General features: G+C 38.8%; 1 protein-coding gene across 1 annotated transcript in view; it reads left to right on the top strand.

The window, feature by feature from the left end:
- SYNJ2BP (synaptojanin 2 binding protein) overlaps window positions 1–18,780 on the top strand; it is a 38,497-nt gene that overhangs the window by 13,848 nt on the left and 5,869 nt on the right. Inside the window, exon 2 of the mRNA XM_082734416.1 lies at window positions 8,996–9,273. Coding sequence (XP_082590542.1) covers window positions 8,996–9,273 — 278 coding nt within the window. The remainder of the gene's footprint in view (window positions 1–8,995; window positions 9,274–18,780) is intronic.

The raw sequence follows: 18,780 nt of genomic DNA on the forward strand, positions 1-18,780 counted from the left end.
TCTAGAATGTTGCCCTGCAACTTCCAGCAACCTCACCCTCTCCAAACTCTAATCCCCATTTCATCAAGCTGGTAGTTTCTGCTTGGGTCCAGCTCCATGTGGTTTTGATCAGAAATTGCCTCCAGATGGAATATTAGGGTGATCATTGAGCTACACCGTTTTAATTCAGTATAATATATATTAAGAGGAATATATGCCACGACAAAATGAGGTATGTTATATGAATACAAAGAAGATTCAGTGAAAGAAAATTGTTCAAAGTAATACGACTTGATAATAGAATGAAGGAAAAAACCAATGTGAGGGGCACCTGGGTGGCTCAGTGGGTTAAGCAGCTGCCTTTGGCTCAGGTCATGATCTCAGGGTCCTGGGATCGAGTCCCACATCGGACTCTCTGCTCAGCGGGGGGCCTGCTCCCCTTCCTCTCTCTCTGCCTGCCTCTCTGCCTACTTGTGATCTCTCTCTGTCAAATAAATAAATAAAATCTTTAAAAAAAACAACAACAATGTGATCATCTCAGCAGATACAGAAAAAGCATTTAGGAATATTCAACACCTTTCCATGTTCAAAACAAAGGAATAAGAGGAAATTTCCTCAACATGATAAAGGCCATATACAAAGAATCCACAGCTAACATTCACACTTGTATTCAACATGGTATTAAAAGTTCTAACCAGGGCACCTGGGTGGCTCAGTTGGTTAAACATCTGATCTCAGTTCAGGTCATGATCCCAGGGTCCTGGGAATGAGTCCCACATTGGGCTCCCTGCTCTGTGGGGAGTCTCCTTCTCCCTTTGCCTCTGCCCCTCCCCCCATGTGCTGTCTCTCCCTCTCTCTCAAATAAAATCTTCAAAAAAATAAATAAAATAAAGTTCTAGCCAGAAACACTGATTAGGCAAGGAATAGAAAGAAAAGGTATACAAATTGAAGAGGAAGAAGTAAAATTGTCTCTATTCACAGATGCATGATTTTACTTGTAGTAAACTCTAAAGGTTCTACGAAAAAACCCCAACAAAACCTGTTAGAATTTATAACAAAGTCAGTGAAGTTACAGGATACAAACTCAACACACAAGATGAGTTTAGTTTCTCCCCGTTAACAATGAACAATCTGCAAAGGAAAGTAAATAATTAATTCCATTTATGATAGCTTCAAAAACAATAAAATACTTGTCAGTAAGTTTAAGGAGGCAATAACCTGTATATTGAAAACTACAAAATTTGACAGAAATTAAATACATGAGTAAGTGGAAATATATTCCACATTCATGGATTGAAAGATTTAGTATTGTTAAGATGACAGACAGTACTGTCCAGAGCATTCTGCAGACTCAGTGCAATATTTGTCAAAATCTAATTGGCCTTTTTGCAGAAAGAAAACCACATTCTGCAATTCATATGAAATCTCAGTGGACCTCCCAAATAGCCAGTGCAATCTTGAAAAGAAAGAACAAAGTTGGGGGACTCACAGCTTCCTGATTCCAAAGTTTGCTACAAAGCTACAGTGTTCCAAATAGTGTGGTAGGATAGATGTATAGAGGGCAGAAGTATAAGGACAGATGTATGGAGCAATGGAATAGAAAAAGGGGCCCCAAAATAAGGCCTCTCCTTTATGGTGAAGTGATTTTTGAAAGGGTTCCAAGACCATTTGTTTCATGGAAGGACAGTTTCAACAAATGATGTTGGGAAAACTGAATCTCCAAATGCAAAACACAGAAGTTGGATTCTTGCCCGATAAATCACATATAAAAGTTGACTAAAAATGCATCAAACACCTTAATGTAAGAGCTAACACTATATGTCCATTGATTGATGAATGGATAAAGAAAATACAGTATAAGTATATACAATGGAATATTATTCAGCTGTAAAAAAGAATGAAATCTTGCCATTTGCAATGATATGAATGGAGCTAGAGAGTATTATGCTAAGTGAAATAAGAATGGTACATTATGATTTCACTCGTATGTGGAATTTAAGAAATAAAACAAATGAACCAAGGGGGAAAAAAAAAAGTGAGGCCCAAACCAAGAAACAGGCTCTTAACCTCAGAGACAAACTGATAGTTACCAGAGGGGAGAGGGTAAGGGGATGGATTAAATTGGTGGGGATTAAGAAGTGCACTTGTTATGAGCATTGGGTGTTGTATAGAAGTGTTGAATAATTAAGTTCCACTCCTGAAACTAATATTACACTGTATGTTAACTAATTTAATTAAAAACTTAAAATTAATAAACAAGATATCTGCTCCCCCCCCAAAGATCTAACACTATAAAACTCTTAGAAGTAAAGATAGGGGAAATATTTACATTTTGGGGCTTGATGATTTTTTGGATATGACATCAAATGCACAGGCAACAAAAGAAACAAATTGGTTTTTACCAAATTTAAATTAAAAATTAATTTTTAAATTAATTTTAATTAAAAATCAAAAATTTTTTGCATCAAAAGACACTAAAGAGAATTAAAGATAACACACAGAATAAGAGAAGATATTCACAAGTCATGTATCTGATAATGGATTAATATCCAGAATGTATGAAGAACCCTTACAACTCAGCAACAAAAACAACAACAAAAACCATTTCAGAATATGCAAAAAACTTGAGGGACATTTCTCCAGAGAAGATATGCAAATGGCCTATGAACTCAAGAAAAGATACTCAATATCTCCAGTCTTAGGAAAGTACAAATGAAAACCACAGTCACATATTACATCCCCTTCCACTTCATATCCACTAGAATGACTATTCTCCAAAAAACAAGTGAAAATAAGTAGTATTGGCAAGGATAAGGAGAAATTGGAACCTTGGGCGTTGCTTGTTGGAATGTAAAATGATGCAGCTATTGTGGGAAACAGTTGAGAAGTTCCTCAAGTTGTCAGAAAAATTGCCATGTGATCCAGCAGTTCAGTTCCCAGATAATTCCCCAAAAGAATGGAAAGCAGGGACAGGCACTTGTATACCAGTGTTCTTAGCACTATTCACAATAGCCAAAATGTGGAAACAACCAAATGTCCACTGACAGGTGACTGGATACACAGTATGTGGTGTGGACTAACGATGGAATATTTTTCAGCTTGTAAAAGGAATGAAATTCTGATACATGTTACAACATGGGTGAACCTGGAAGATACTGTGCTACGTGAAAAAAAGCGCGTCACAAAAGAATGAATATTGTATGATTCCACTTAGATAAGGTGTATAGAATAGGCAGACTCCTAGAGATATAAAGTATGATAGAGGTTACTGGGGTGAAGTAGAGGGAGGAGTTACTGTTTAATGGGTACAGATATGTTTGGGATGATGAGAAAGGTGAAGATGTGGATAGTGGTGATGGTTGTACAACATGGTGCGTGTGCTTAATGTTATTGAATTATACATTTAAAAATGGCTAAAAAGATAGGGGCACCTGGGTGGCTCAGTAGGTTAAAGCCTCTGCCTTTGGCTCAGGTCACGGTCGCAGGGTCCTGGGATCGAGCCCCGCATCGGACTCTCTGCTCAGCAGGGAGCCTGCTTCCTCCTCTCTCTCTGCCTGCCTCTCTGCCTACTTGTGATCTCTGTCTGTCAAATAAATAAATAAATAAATAAATAAATAAATAAAATTTTAAAAACGATTTTATTTATATGTTAGAGAGAGAGAGGGAGAACACAAGCAGGCAGAAGCAGAGATAAATAAAATCTTTTAAAAAATGGATAAAAAGATAAATTTTGTGTTACATATATTTTACCGCTAAACAAACAAACAGTGAGTTTGCTTGACATCTAGGGAAAATTTGTGAGATTATCTTGGGCTGGAAAAAACCTGCAGGTTGATGGGGGCAAATAGGGTGTTTGTCAGTCTGGTTTTCATAATTCAGCAAGTGGCTACCATCGTTGGTGTTAATGGACTATTTCATTTTAATTATGTCCAGAATTATTAGTTCTAGAATAATATGTAATATGGTTAAATATTGTTTTTTACTTTTACTTTATAACTTCTAGATTCTATAGATAAGAATCTAAAATAAACGAAGGGTTTTTCCTTTTCTTGCGGAAAGTAAACAATAGGGACCCTGACTAAGGTGACTACAGAACCCCAGAAGGACCAGTTCCTCCTCTGTAATATATTACTTTCGTTAACTGTTCTACAAACATTATTCCAACACTGGCAGGTTGACTCCCAAGATAGGCAGCCTTACTTTTTTTAATTTTTAACTTTTTGGCAGCCTTACTTATTAGCAGACTTTTTTCCCTAAAGTGGTTTTTTCTGTTTATTACAAAGATACGGTATGGCAAAATGGTTTAAAACTCACACTGTGTAATCACTGTCTTTGCTTTGTGAAGTGCTGTGTGACCTTTTGTAAAATTACTTAATCTTTAAATTCATCTTCTTGAAATTCATCTCTAAAATGTAAGTAATAATCATTCTCTGTTGAGATTAAATGAGATGATGTATGAAAAGTGGGTAGCATAGTACCTGGTACGTATTAAATGCTCAATAAACATTAACCATTGCTTCTGCTATTACTGCTCTTACGCATAAACAAGCTCAGGGTCCAGACCTGGAGATGGGAAGGGGCTGTCCACAAGAAGGCATTGTTTAACTGTACAAAACTCTTATACAAAAACGTACTTCCTTTCTCTCCCACGCCTATGGTGGCATCATTCTTCAGCTGTCTTTTTACTTGTTAGCATTTAGACTTCTCTTCCAAATTGCAGACCAAGCACCCATTTTAATCTTACCACATTTAAAAAATCTATTGGCACATTATAACCAGAGTTCACTATGCAATACTTCTTTATTCCCTCACTTTTTGAAAAGTCTTTTGAGTGCCAGTCTATTTATTTTTCCCTCTGCACTCAACCCCTTCTGGGTTGTAGATGCTGAGAGCTGAATTAATTATATCCTGTAGTTCTGTCACAAATTGTCATCATCAGTACATGCAAGGTCCCTCTCTGTATTTTGTTTGTTTTTGCTTTTTGATTTTTGCCCTTCATCCCTAAACTTCATCCTGTATCCTTCCCCCAGAGGCACCCATTCTAATGTGTTTCTACATGTCTTTCAATATACATGTACTTTTGTAAGTAGGTAATACTGTTTTGTGTGCTGGGTTTCTAATTTATAAGAAGGTATTGTGCTATTAGTGTCAACATTACATTTTAAAACTCTTACCTTACATATGATTATTCAGAACTTCTCTCTTTTTTAAAGATTTTATTTATTGGGTGCCTGGGTGGCTCAGTAGGTTAAGCCGCTGCCTTTGGCTTAGGTCATGATCTCAGGGTCCTGGGATCGAGTCCCGCATTGGGCTCTCTGCTCAGCAGGGAGCCTGCTTCCTCCTCTCTCTCTCTTTCTGCCTGCCTCTATGCCTACTTGTGATCTCTCTCTCTCTCTGTCAAATAAATAAATAAATAAAATCTTAAAAAAATAAAATTTAAAAAATATTTTATTTATTTACTTGACAGAAACACAGTGAGAGAGGGAACACAAGCAGAGGGAGTATGAGAGGGAGAAGCAGGTGGATTCCCACTGAGCAGGGAGCCTGATGGTGGGGCTCAATTCCAGGACTCTGGGATCATGACCTGAGCTGAAGATAGACACCCAGTGACTGAGCCACCCAGGTGCCCCAGATCTTCTGACTCTTAACCAAATTCTAGATATCTGTTCCCCAAAGGATAGATAAGCTGAATTACCATCAGTTCCATCCTACCACAAAGCATGCTGCAATTCACATTCTCACATCACCTTTTTTTTCTTACATTACCCTTTATAGTTAGGATCGTCATATTGGTCCACAATGAGATGCTTTTTAAATTGAAGGGAACTATTTTAATAATACTGGGACAACAGGTATATATCAAGACTCCCAGACAAACCAGAATATATGATCTACTCTATGGAAGATTGTCCTAGGACACAGTTGAAAATCAGCATATATATACTGGGATAGCCCTTCTCCTTCTGCTTATTTCCAGCTGACATCTGTTGCATTTGGGTGGTATGTGTGCTGGACTGACTGTTGCATATTTTAAATACCACCCTTGCTAGAAACTTCATGATGGGGCTCTCTGGGTCATGAGTTACAGACATACTTAATTTCAGTTAGGTTTGGGTTCCAAACCAATCTTGTCCTATTAATGGACTTTTTATCTGCCTTATATTTCGGGCTTTCCACATTGGTACTGTGTATTTGTTAATCTTTTCTCCGTCAGACTACCCAATTTGGGGCAGTAGCAGGTACCCGTTTGTTGACAGCTACTCTTGTGGTAACTACTTTGTAGATCATAAAGGACTTTTTTTCAGATTTTATGTTATTAGACCTTACCAATTAGCTTTTGAAGTAGGGAGGGCAGGATTTGTAATCCTTGTGTTACAGAAAGGAAAACAGAGTATCAGAGAGGTACACTGACTTATTTTAGTCCACATCTCGTAAATTATGGAGTTGAATTTGTGACCAGGTCTTCTGACTTTAATTTGTTTCTGCAGAATCTAAAAGGGACAGGGAAAAGAATAAATTTCTGTTTCTGGTTAAAGCAGCGACTGTCCCATTTAGCTTTATGTCTTCCTCAGAACATAACATAGTACCTGACACATAGTAAATGATCAGGTTTGAGTTGGTAGTACTGCTGCTCAGCACTTTGGTGACTCCTGTTTATTTCATCAATGCTTCATATTATAGGTAAGTTCTGTTTTAGAAATGTTCCTGCGGAACAGAGAGACTTCATGTGGGTCTCAGAGTTTTCCTGTGAAGTGGTGTGGTTCATTTACAACTAATGGAGCAGTTCCTTACTAACATGCTTATATAACGTGATTTTGGGGTGAGAGTAAGCACTTGCATGTTTATAGAAAACTTCAGTAAGATTTCTTCCACTCTCCTTCTTTAGGCACTGTTCTGTAGCTTTCAGTAACCAGTAGCAAAGTCCCCGCTCTTTCTAACTACTGGATTGTGTTTAGCTACTTAACACATCTTCCCTGTACCCCAAGTCCCCAGAGTCATTTGTAGCGTTTGGTGAAGATGTTAGATTGGAAAGATTTTCTCTCAATTGTTTGTGCTAGTATTGTGAAAGGCTGGTTGTCCTCAGCCACCGTGCTCAAAGCTGTCAGTTTGAAAATAATTTCAAAGCCTTCATTAATCAGGCTTCACCCACCTTTCTTTCTTATCACTACCCACCATCCCCTTCCAGTACTTCCTACCCACTATGATACAAATAAAGTGTTCTAAGAGAAACCATTTAGTAACTTAAATTTTCATAGCCTACTTTTCAAGGAAGTTGAAATAGGCATCTTTAGAAGGAGCTCTTGCTATCCTGTATCTTGAACCCTTTTTTATTCTCTAGCTGAGATAGTTGGTCCATAAGGTATGCTGTCTAGATGAGATGTTTCCTGCTGCTTCTCTCCCTTTGGCCATGTGTTTTCTTAAATCACAGATTGATTTGCTAGTACTTAAGTTAATATTGTGAGCTTCACACCAGTGGGGAGAATTTTTTAGAAAGCCCACATATGTCTCCTTTATTTGTTTTCTACTGAAACCAATAGTAAGCTTGTGATCATGGCTAGTCCTTCTAATTGTGCCACCAGATTTTTGTTTTTTAATTGCTTTCATACTATTTCCTTTCTCTTGGCACTATGACTATGAATTCTACAGTATCTGACAGAAAGAAAACCCCAGGGAGTTCCCCCCCCCCTTTTTTTTTTTAAATTTTTTTAAAGATTTTATTTATTTATTTGACAGAGAGAAATCACAAGTAAGCAGAGAGGCAGGCAGAGAGAGGAGGAAGCAGGCTCCCTGCGGAGCAGAGAGCCCAATGTGGGGCTCGATCCCAGGACCCTGGGATCATGACCTGAGCAGAAGGCAGAGGCTTTAACCCACTGAGCCATCCAGGTGCCCCAGTTCCCCCCCTTTTTAATGCATGGATAAAAACTCTTTATAACAATTTCTTTTTGTATAGTGAAATTCTTTCCACAACTTAGTGGTTTATCCATGGAAATGACACTTTACTAGTCTTCTTTCTTTTTAAAATTTTATTTTATTTTATTATGGTAAGAACACTTAAATGAGACCTACTCTCTTAATACATTTTTAAGTGTACAGTAACACTTGTTATCTATAAGCACCAAGTTGTACATCATCTCTCAAGAACTTATCTTGCATCTTGCATAACTGAATTTTTTATACCCATTTAAATTAGTCATTTAGGGAAGCAAAGAATAGAAGGGTGTTTGCCAGGGATTAGGGCAAGGGGGAGAATGGACAGTTGTTAATCAGTGGGTAGTCCATTTCCTACAGTGAATAAAACTTGGCAAACTACCCAAATTCATGGTTGTTTGCACTGGAGGTAGAAAAGGAAACAGTGAATTTGGTGATTTAGTCCTATTGAGAAGCTTCAGTTATCTTTTTGGTTCCCAGGATTCCTGCCAACACCTACACTAAAATAGAAAAATAAATGACACTCCTAAGACCATTTCTTCCAAAATACCTCCATACACAAACTGTCCTGAACACTGGGAGAAGGGAAGTATGAAGGGGAAGCTTTGGTTAAGAATCTCTCCTCCACTGAATTAAGGATAGTTCATTTGCTAAATAGTTAAAAGCATGACTTCTCATGAACACAGCTCACATTGTTACATTAATAGCAGGAAAGTAAAAAACTGGGTTCTCTAAATGTCGCCAGCAGAAGCAAAATCAAATGTCAACAGAAGTGCGTAAGAATCACCATTATTTCACTGAGTTTAGTATAGATCTTTTTATACTCAGCAAACTAGTATGACTAGTACAAACAAAATAACTACATTTATATTTTTAGTCTTGCCTGGTTTAAGTGGGTAACTCTGGGTACTCTTGACCTCTGTTGATGATACTCTTCACTGACCTTGCCTGTGTCAGTTGACCCATTATATCACAGTTGACTCATCAGTCTCCCCTCCCAACTAGAACTTTCCTCTTCCTCTCTTCTCCTTTATTCCCTTTCTTCTTCATCACTATCTCCTTTACAACTCCTCCATGATTTTCTCAGGGCTGGGCTTCAACATCGTCGGTGGCACAGATCAGCAGTATGTCTCCAACGACAGTGGCATCTACGTCAGCCGCATCAAAGAGAATGGGGCTGCGGCCCTGGATGGGCGGCTCCAGGAGGGTGATAAGATCCTCTCGGTGAGAACTGGCTTCGGCCTCTTTCACTGTTCTTTGCTCCCTAGACCCCAGTTCTTACCCTTGGCCCCTTCCTTGGGAAGATTTCTGCCTGCCTCTTTGGATCTGGAAATACCTGATTATAGAATGTGGTGGGAGGAGGGACCTTGATCAATCACCTTTTCCAACATGAACAGAGAGCAAAGAGGATAGAATTCCTCATTTGATAGACAAGGCATATTCAGTCCAGAATGAAGCTACTTAGCCAAGTTCAAAAGACAGGAAACAGGTAGGGATGAGGGACTAATGTGGGGAAAAAGGACTTAAAACCCACAGTTGTCCTTCAGTTATACTTTATTACCTCCCTTTTGTTAATTGAAAGACTAATGTGTGTCTTCCTTTACTACAAAGAGACACAAAAGGAAGGTAGGAATTGAGTGTCTTTTTTTTCTTTTTTTAAAAGATTTTATTTATTTATTTGACAGATCACAAGTAGGCAGAAGGCAGGCAGAGAGAGAGGAAGGGAAGCAGGCTCTCTAATGCAGGGCTTGATCCCAGGACCCTGGGATCATGACCTGATCCGAAGGCAGAGGTTTTAACCCCATGAGCCAGCCAGGTGCCCCGAGTGTCCTTTTTAGACTCAGAGCCCTTCTCAGCTGTCATGAAGATGAAAAATTGGAATGTATTCTCATTTGGGGTTTTTGTCTAATGAGGTCCCATTTCATTTTGCTGTTTGTAATAGGACACTATATGGTGAGCTTTAATTTGATTCTTTTCCACAAGTTCTTCAAGGAAAGGGACTGGATCTTTTTTAACCTTTTGTATCCTTGCACAAGGTTCATTCTGTATTTAACAGATGAACAGGTTGAGAAATTTCAGGCAAGCCTAGAAAGGTTGGCTGATTCAGAATATAAATACAATGTCATGGATGGTAATATCCTACTTCTGTCCTTCTCACCAAGTATTTTGCCTCTTTTCAGGCCGTTAAGCTTCTCCTAGATCCTGTTTTTTAATTTGAGAGATACAGAGAGTAATAAATACCTTTTATCTCAAAACAATACTGAGAAGTTGACAAGTAGATTATTTCCTATAGACCCCTGGAGAAAGACATCCAAAAAACATGAAATCAGCTTGAGTGGTACATTACGGAAAATTTAGAGTAGGTTGTTGAAGGTATAGCATGTACGTAGAAACCTCAAGTTTATTTAATCATTTATTTACTTATTTGGAGGGGCAGCAAAGTAATGTTTATTGAGTGATAACAAAGGATAGTACAAAGCTCTCAAGGAGAGAGGGGACCCGAAGGGGTTGCCTGAAACTATGCAGTTTAAAGTGACATACCACATTCTGTCCAGAACACTGGGGCCTGGGTTACATTTGAAAAGTGTAGGGGTTAAGAGGACACCCATATTTTTCAAAAAGGTTTGGTAAAATGTAGATTGTTGAAAAATGAGACTGGTTAGTTTTCGAGCACTGTATACTAGCAATATGCTGAGAACCTTACATTTATTTAAAAATTACAATAACCCTATGAGGTGAGTACATTTATTATCTGTTTTGCAGGTGAGGAAGTTGAGTCTTGGTGAGGTCAAGCATCTTGCCCAAGGTCACACAACTAGTAGGTGGCAGAGGACTAAAACTGGGCTGCCTGAATTTGGAGCCTCTACTCTTAATCAGTATGATGTACTGCCTCCTAAGAGGTAAATGAGGAGCTAGGACTAGGTATCCTAAACAGAAAGTTTCATGGTGAATGCATAGCTTTTCTGTGTGGTTTTATATAAAAACTGACAGCAGTCTTTCTGTAAGGGATAGAATTAGGAAAAAAGGTTCATAGAGCTCAGTGTGAGAGAATTTATTGGACATAAATGAAGATGAGCAGCCTTTCTTATGTGGACCATTGCCTCATGGAGAAAAGAAATTACTGGAAGGCCGCTCAATTTTTTTTTTAAAGGGTATGGTAGGAGATAGATGTCCATGCCGAGAAAAGTAAATGTCAACAAACAAAACAAAAAACTCAGCTCCCTTCACTTTAAAATTTGTAGCAGGGAGGATTTTACTTTATGTTTCAAGCTTATGTTTTGGCCAGTTAAGACATGGGAAAGAAGAGGGAAGAAATGCCTGGTGAAGAAAAGGTAAAAGTATAAGACAGATAGGGAGAGGAATAAGACTGAGAAAGAGAAGATGGAGCATATACAAGAGGAAGAGGCCAGCATATGCTCTTCATTTTTTCTAGGGCTATCTTATTTCATTCCAGTTTCCTTTCCAAGAGTTTGCTCCAAAAATTCTTCTTTCTAGACCCCGTTCCTAAGAAATACTGCCTCTGTTGCCTCACTCACCGTCTTCTCCGCTTTCTCTCCTTAAGCAAATTTGCTGGGCTTAACCGTTAAATGTTTATGTCTCCTTTGTAGCTCAGTCTCTCCCTCTGATGTTCTTAAGCGCTCTGTTACTGGCTTTGGAGTCTCTGTAAAATGATGATGCTGAACTTTTTATTGGTCTATATTCTCATTGATTCTTGATGGGTTTTTCTACTCTCTTCACATAGGTTATTTTTCCATGTTGCAAAATGTGCCCCAACTCTTTTTCTTTTAACTTTTGTTAGATAATCAGACTAAGAATGTCACTTCCTTAGCACATCCGTTTTGGATAATTAATAAAAGTTTCATTAAGTGATCCAGATTTCCTGAGTTATTATTGACAATTTAATCTTTCAATTTCTCTTGAAATAATGCCCATAATTTTGTCTTAATTTCAGGTAAAATTAAATAGTAGCATGACTTATGCAGTTTCCTCTTATCCGAAGTTAAATTTTCTGTGATCTCTGTGGAATGTTTAAACTTAAAAAAAGGGGGGGGGAGAAAAAGTTTTTTAACTAATGCAAAAATTTTAAGGCCCTATTCCATCTGACAACCTTGAAACAAAAACAGATATTATGAATAGAATGAAACTGAAGTTGAGATGAGGGCTGGAGTTGGAGATTCCTCACCCGAAGTTTATTTTGTGTGTGTGTTGGTGAGGCCAATTTAATATTTGTATAGGTTACCAGGGAACCTGGAGAAATTTTATTTTTGTGGGATAAAAATGTAAACTATCTAGGTTTGTCATTTCCCTTGTGTGTCTGCCTAAATGAAGGCAGGTAGATAGTCAGGAACAGTCCATCCTCAGTGAAATGTACATTTTTATGATGCTCAGGGTGATGTGAACTGACCCCTACACTGAATAGGTGAATATTCCCTTTTGACCAAACCCCTTATATAACAAAATGGCACCATCAGGCCACTAGTCAGCTGCATTTCATGTTCTTGTCAAATTGAATTCTTAACTTGGTGAATGAAAGTGCTGAGTAGTTCTCAACATTCACAACTACTCTACTTGACAGCCTGCAGACAGGCCACCATGCCAGGTGCTATGGAATGATTTGAAAATGAAAGATTTGTCTTCGCCCGTAGCTTAGAAATTAGTGGGAAAGATCCACCAGAAAACCTTCATCTCAGGCAGCAGCCAAGACATTGAGATATGCAAAATCCTTTAGGCAAAGGATGCCTCTAGGCACCCCCCCCACCCCCCACTTGTAGGCTTGTAGCTGGCATAGAGTAGGCATGCAGTAAGGTAGCTGCTCTGTGAATGCATCATAGCATAATGGACTTTTTTGGGTTGGTCTGATTAATTAGAACTAGATAATCTGTTTTTTTCTTCCTTCTTCAATTCTGACAAAGGCCCCCCCCACCACTGTGATTCATTTCAGGATCTTGGTAAAAAAAGTTAAAATATAATAAAGTATAATCTGGGTCAGTGCTTATTAAATTGAGTCCATTCCTTCCATACATCATCTACATTTATATTAATGCTATTCTTTAGGTAGAGCTCTTGAGGCAATTCAAAATTATTAATCATCAAAGATAATTAAGCCCTCTCAGTTAAGCATCCGACACTTGATTTCGGCTCAGGTCATGGTCTCAGAATTGTGAGATCGAGCCCTGTGTCGGGCTCTGCACTGGCCATGTAGCCTGCTTGAGGGTTTCCCCTTGCCCTCTACCTATTTCTGTCTCTCTCTGCCTCTCTAAAGTAAATAATAAAGGAATACATAAAAGTCACACAGGTGAAAAGTTAAACTTTAAAAAAAAAAGATGGAGGGAACGGATTTTAACTCTATTTACTCATTTCCTAAGGCAGAAAATAGGAGACTTATTTTTCAAGATTGCTCACAACCATAGTTAAAGCCAAAAAAAATTCTGTGTTTCCCCATCTGTTAAGCCGAACACCAGCATTTCAATTCTCTGAACAGTCAGTCAGTAGAATTTTCTAGCATGCTGCAACATCTGCCATATCTCAGGTTCAGTGAAACTATTGATGAGTTAAGGAAACTGAAGTAGCAAGTTAGTAGCATTCTAAGATTTCTCCGTTGAGTAGCTTTTGGGACTAAAAGTGAGGTCCAGGGACCATCTGGCCATTACTTGGGAGCTTATTAGAAATGCAGAATTTCAGGAGCCCTCTCAGACCTACTGGAATCAAAACCTGCATTATAGTAAGATCCCTGGGTGTGAATAAATTGTGAGAGGCACTGCTCTAGACAAGTGTTATCACATGTTTTAAATTATGACCTATAACAGGTAATACACATACATGCAAACACACATGTAACTGAAGCAAAGGTTAAGAAAATAGTATTTATCACTTCTATATATGATACACTGTGTGTTGTGATTTCTTCTTGCTTTCACTGTTTTAAAATTAAATACTTATCTTGACCCACTGGATTTAACTTCACTGTGTTCTGTGGTGGGTCCAGAGACTCATATTTGTAAAATCACTACTTTGGTAAACAAAATCACTGATGAAGTCTGTGTATGCACAGAATTTGTATTAAATAGGGTAAGCAGGCTGGGTGTAGAGACCAGTTAAAGATTGATTCAGGCAGGTTAGGTGAGAATTAACTCATTTGGAATCACTTGGAGGGCATGTGAAAGCATGGATTGCTTTTAGCTTTTAAGTTCCCTGGTGAATGCTCATGTGGCTGGTTCTGGGGTCACACTTTGAGAACCCCTGGTCTATATTAGTATGGAAGGTGACAAAGAGAGCAAATTCCACATATATTTAGGAATAAAATTTATGGACCTTGGTGTATAGTCAATATGAGGTAGAATCTGAAAATGCATAGAGGAGGCAGATATTGGAAAGCCAATCTGGCTTTGAATTAGAGATAACCTGGACAAGAGACAGAATCATAATTTGTTTTATGGGGCTGTTTTTAAACTTGGGCAAAGGATAAAAAATGGTTCTTTAAAAAAGAAATTGCCCTTGAATGTCTCAAAGGCCTCTTGTCTGGAGTCTTTTTTTTTTTTTTTTTTAAGTAATTAGAGTAATAAATAGTCCTTTTATATTAGAATACCTTTAGACCTAACAAAAGGGTTGAAAGACATGATTGCTATAATTGGTTTATGCCCTGTGTGGTACCTTTTTTGGCCTGATACCACTAATGTCCTTCCCCGTGAGCGGAAGGAGGCTCAGGTGAGGACCAAGGTTACACACTGAGTCACTGGCAGGCAAAGCTGCTGTCAGAGTCCAGGCCTTTCAGCTTTGTATAATATTGACAATATGTTGTCAGGCTTTTTCAGGCTGCAGTTGGCAAGCTAACTTCAGGAAATCATGTGACATTTATTATATTCGTGTTCTTCAAAGTACTCTTCAGATATTACAGGTGTTATAATGATGAGTTTTGTGATACAGCCTTTCGAAGTTATTTACAGTAGAATGTTAAGGGATATAAAAATAGGGTAGAGTTCACTTTGAGCTTTAAGATCATTACATAATACAGAGATTCAAAGGAATAAATCAGTCACATCTAGCAGAGTTTTCTAGAAAGGTCATCAACTTGGCCCTTAACTAAATTTTATCTTCCCAAATTTTAATGCTGCTTCAATATATGCACATGAATAAAAATATTAATGTAGAAACACCTTATATTCTACAAAACTCTAAAATTTGGAAGTGTATAACTTTTTAGAAAAAATGAAACTACAAAACCAGTAAAAATTTAATTTACACTATTAATGAGATGGATAGTAGTAAGTTGCTGAAATAAAATCCTTGCTTACAATGTGAATTTCTTTGGGTTAGTGTTTTAAAGTGAAGCTTTTACAGCCAGGCCATTTGAATTCTGGCTTTGCTGCTTCCATTCTATATGCCCATGGACAAGTTTCATAGTCTTCCAAGTTTTATCATCTATTAAATGGGAGTTCATAAGTCATAGGATTTATTGCAAGGACTAAATAAGTTAGTACTTAGTAAAATGAAGAGACAGCTCCAGACATGATAATAAATATTCAGTGTTTCTGGCTTATTTTGGGCTGTGATTGCAAAGATGATCTTGAACTTGGTACTCCTGCCATTGAATGTCATTTAGTGACTTGAGTTCTTCCACTTGCATTCTTATCACTATGAAACTTGGCTGTGATGCTGAACTCTGAAATCTTTGGCATATATTGACATAACTGCATCATTAACCTAATTTGTCTGTCTCTAAAAGAAAATAGCCATTTCCTTAAAATGAGAAGTACAGTTATCACATGGGCTAGATTAGTTACATGAGCCTTCCCACTACAGTCCGCAGTCTCACACTGATTCTCTACCTCAGGAATTAACTAGAAAGTTGAGATGTTGAGAATTCACTGTGGTGGTTCTAGGACTCCTGAAGTTCTTTTCCTGTGGCATGTTCACCAGAACAAACAAAAGGCATAATCAGAAGGTGGCTTGGTGGCATGAAATCGAAGTCTATCAACTAGAAAACTATATTCGCTTCTACACTGTAGGTAGCAGGACTGATCCTATTTAAGATTAATCTCAGAAGATACGTGGAATTTTTTTTTAAAGATTTTATTTATTTATTTATTTGACAGAGAGAGATCACAAGTAGGCAGAGAGGCAGGCAGAGAGAGAGAGGAGGAAGCAGGCTCCCTGCTGAGTAGAGAGCCCAATGCGGGACTTGATCCCGGGACCCCGAGATCATGACCTGAGCTGAAGGCAGCGGCTTAACCCACTGAGCCACCCAGGTGCCCCTACGTGGAATTTTTTAAAAAGGAAGTGTATTCAGGTGGTCGAAATAGCTGGAGCACAGACATGAAAGTAAGGATATATGTTTTACATCCTAGGGACAGTGAATTTTGTGATTTAGAGCACAGGATCTATGAAAGGGAATAATGTGAAATTAAATTGAGAGAGTGGGTTGGCCCCACTTCCTGGAGGACTTTGTACACCAGAATGAGAAATCAGGCATGTGGTCTCTTCTCTCCTGCTCCCAGTTTTGTAGAAACAGAATGGTCCTTTAGGAGGCTTGATCTGGAGACAGTGTTTGAATAGGATAGAATGGGGGGCCGTGCTAGAGGGAAGTGAGTCAGTGAGAGGGTGATCACAATAGTTCACCTGGAAGTGTCCACCACCTAAATAGGCACTTGAAGGAAAATAGGGTGTGAGGAATAGTATTATGTTAGCCTATAGGATTTGGCAAGGTATTGTATGTGAAGATCGACAGGGAGTGGAGCTTAAAAATACCAGAATTCTAGTCTGAAGGAATGGTAGTGGCAACAAGAGGGAAGGTGGGATAATCTGGTTTTGTGGGAAGTGGAAAGGAGGCTTTGGATTTGTTGAATTGGGGTGTAGCAAAATATTCCTGTCCAGGCATTCAGCAGGAAACTGGCAAGGCCAGAAGTAGAAATAAGGATACGGATTTGGGAGTTGTCTTGCAGAGTGCAGTTGAAATTGTGAAATTGTGACATTGAGGAATGCTTACTTCCCTTAAGAAGGAAGGAGAGGAAGAGGAATTGGGAAAGGAATCCTTCAAGAACTAAGGGAGCTTCAGAAGCTGAGACTAGAGAGAACTACAAAAGGGAAGAAGTCTGACGACTGGGAAAGGGCTGTAGGATTTGAGGATTAGAAGTCCCTCCTGACCTGCAGGACAGAATATTCTTTCCTGCCTCCTCATACACTATGCCTGTATCAGGGATTAGAGTGCATGGCTGCAGAGGAAGTAGAGGCAGTGCTTTCCAACAGCTCTTTAAACAAGTTTTGCAGTGAAAGGTGGAGGACAGAAGATGGGAAGAGGGTGATAGTGGGTTCCAAGAAATATTTATATTGTCTTCTTTACAGATGAGGATAGTTTTAGTTGAGAAGGAGCAGAGGGGGAATCAAGAGGAGCAAGTCATCACTTAAGTTCTCTAAGAAGGCTGGAAGAAATGACCAATAGCACCCGTCGGTGGTTTAGCCTTGGTAGAGGGAAATGGATCTAAATCAGAAACCAGGGCAAAGAAGTGGTGAGAGGCCATCAGGAAACTTTGAAACAGCAGGAAAGAACACGGAGAGTGTGTGGGAAGTTACCTGTATTCTCAAAGAAGATAAGGCAAAGGACTCTGGAGAGAGGAGATAGGATCAGCGTTGGAGTTTGATGATAGGAAAGGTCTGGAACAGCTGCTTCTGGGCATTCATTGGGGAGTTCGCCAGGTGAGTAGAGTGGTCATAAGGATACAGCAGGTGTCAGCCAGCATGCATCTGTGCTGGGAAGTAGGAGTGTGTATTTTCCCCAGGAACATTAAACTCAGTGATGATGAGGAAACTAAATGCCTTGTGTTTCGCGGGACTGGAAAGATGGCAGAAGATCATGGGGACAAGGGATTCTAATAGTTTACGAAGTGCTTTGTTGAAATAACAGCAAGAACTCCTAGATGGGTTAGGATGCAAGTAAAATCTAAAAAAGGTTATTAAAGGTCTTGGTGAGGATAATGAGCGGATTCAGTAGAGGAATAGGAAGTGTGAAGGGAGTAGAAATTGTGGTCCGTTTTCTAAGAGTAAGGTAGACAGTTTATAACACCAAAGTGCTATTAGATTAATTCACCTAGCAGGAGATTGTATGGAGGAGTGATGTAAACCTCTTGGAGAAGGAAGACAGTAACAAGGTAGATGAGAGGCTTGAATAAATCAGGGGCTTGAGCTTCAGCTAAAAATAGTTCGTGAGTCCAGGTGGAAGAATAATAGTGCAGAAGGAAGAGTAAATTGCAAGGGCACTGTAACTCTACTTCAGATAGTTAAAAATACTAGCCCTAGCTCCTACACTTACTATGACTTTGGGTGAATTCTCTACCTTGCTAAGCCCCAGTTTCTTCATCTGTGAAAACAAGATAAAAATGGTGTCTACCTCATAGGATTATCGTGAGAACAACGTTAGACAACACATGTAAAGCATACAGCACAGAACCTACCAAATAAATACATGAGGTGTTCCTGCTGCCGTTGCTGTTAATGACATTGATGTGTACAAAAGATGTGTAGATCTTGCATAAAGTGGGCTAGGCTGTGGCACTGAGTATACCATAGGGTAGGTAACACTTGCAGACAGTGTCACTCCTAACACTAAGAAGTATTAATCCCACTGGTCATCTATCACCTCTAGATGCTACACTGAAGCATTTTTTGGAAGTTTCTATCATCAAAGAAATACTGTAAAATTAGTAAATTGATGGAGGATGGGAGTATCCATGGAACCAAGGGAAATTGTTCACAATTGAACAAGACCAATAGAATGGGCTGGTAGATTTGCACCACATCAAAATAAATTGTTTTGTAGATTTTTTCTAGAGTTGAAGCTATAGTACCAGGATTAGCAATGTGAAGGATAGGATGGTAACC

Source organism: Mustela nivalis (assembly GCF_964662115.1).
Source record: "Mustela nivalis genome assembly, chromosome: 6".
In the NCBI taxonomy this organism is placed as follows: Eukaryota; Metazoa; Chordata; class Mammalia; order Carnivora; family Mustelidae; genus Mustela; species Mustela nivalis.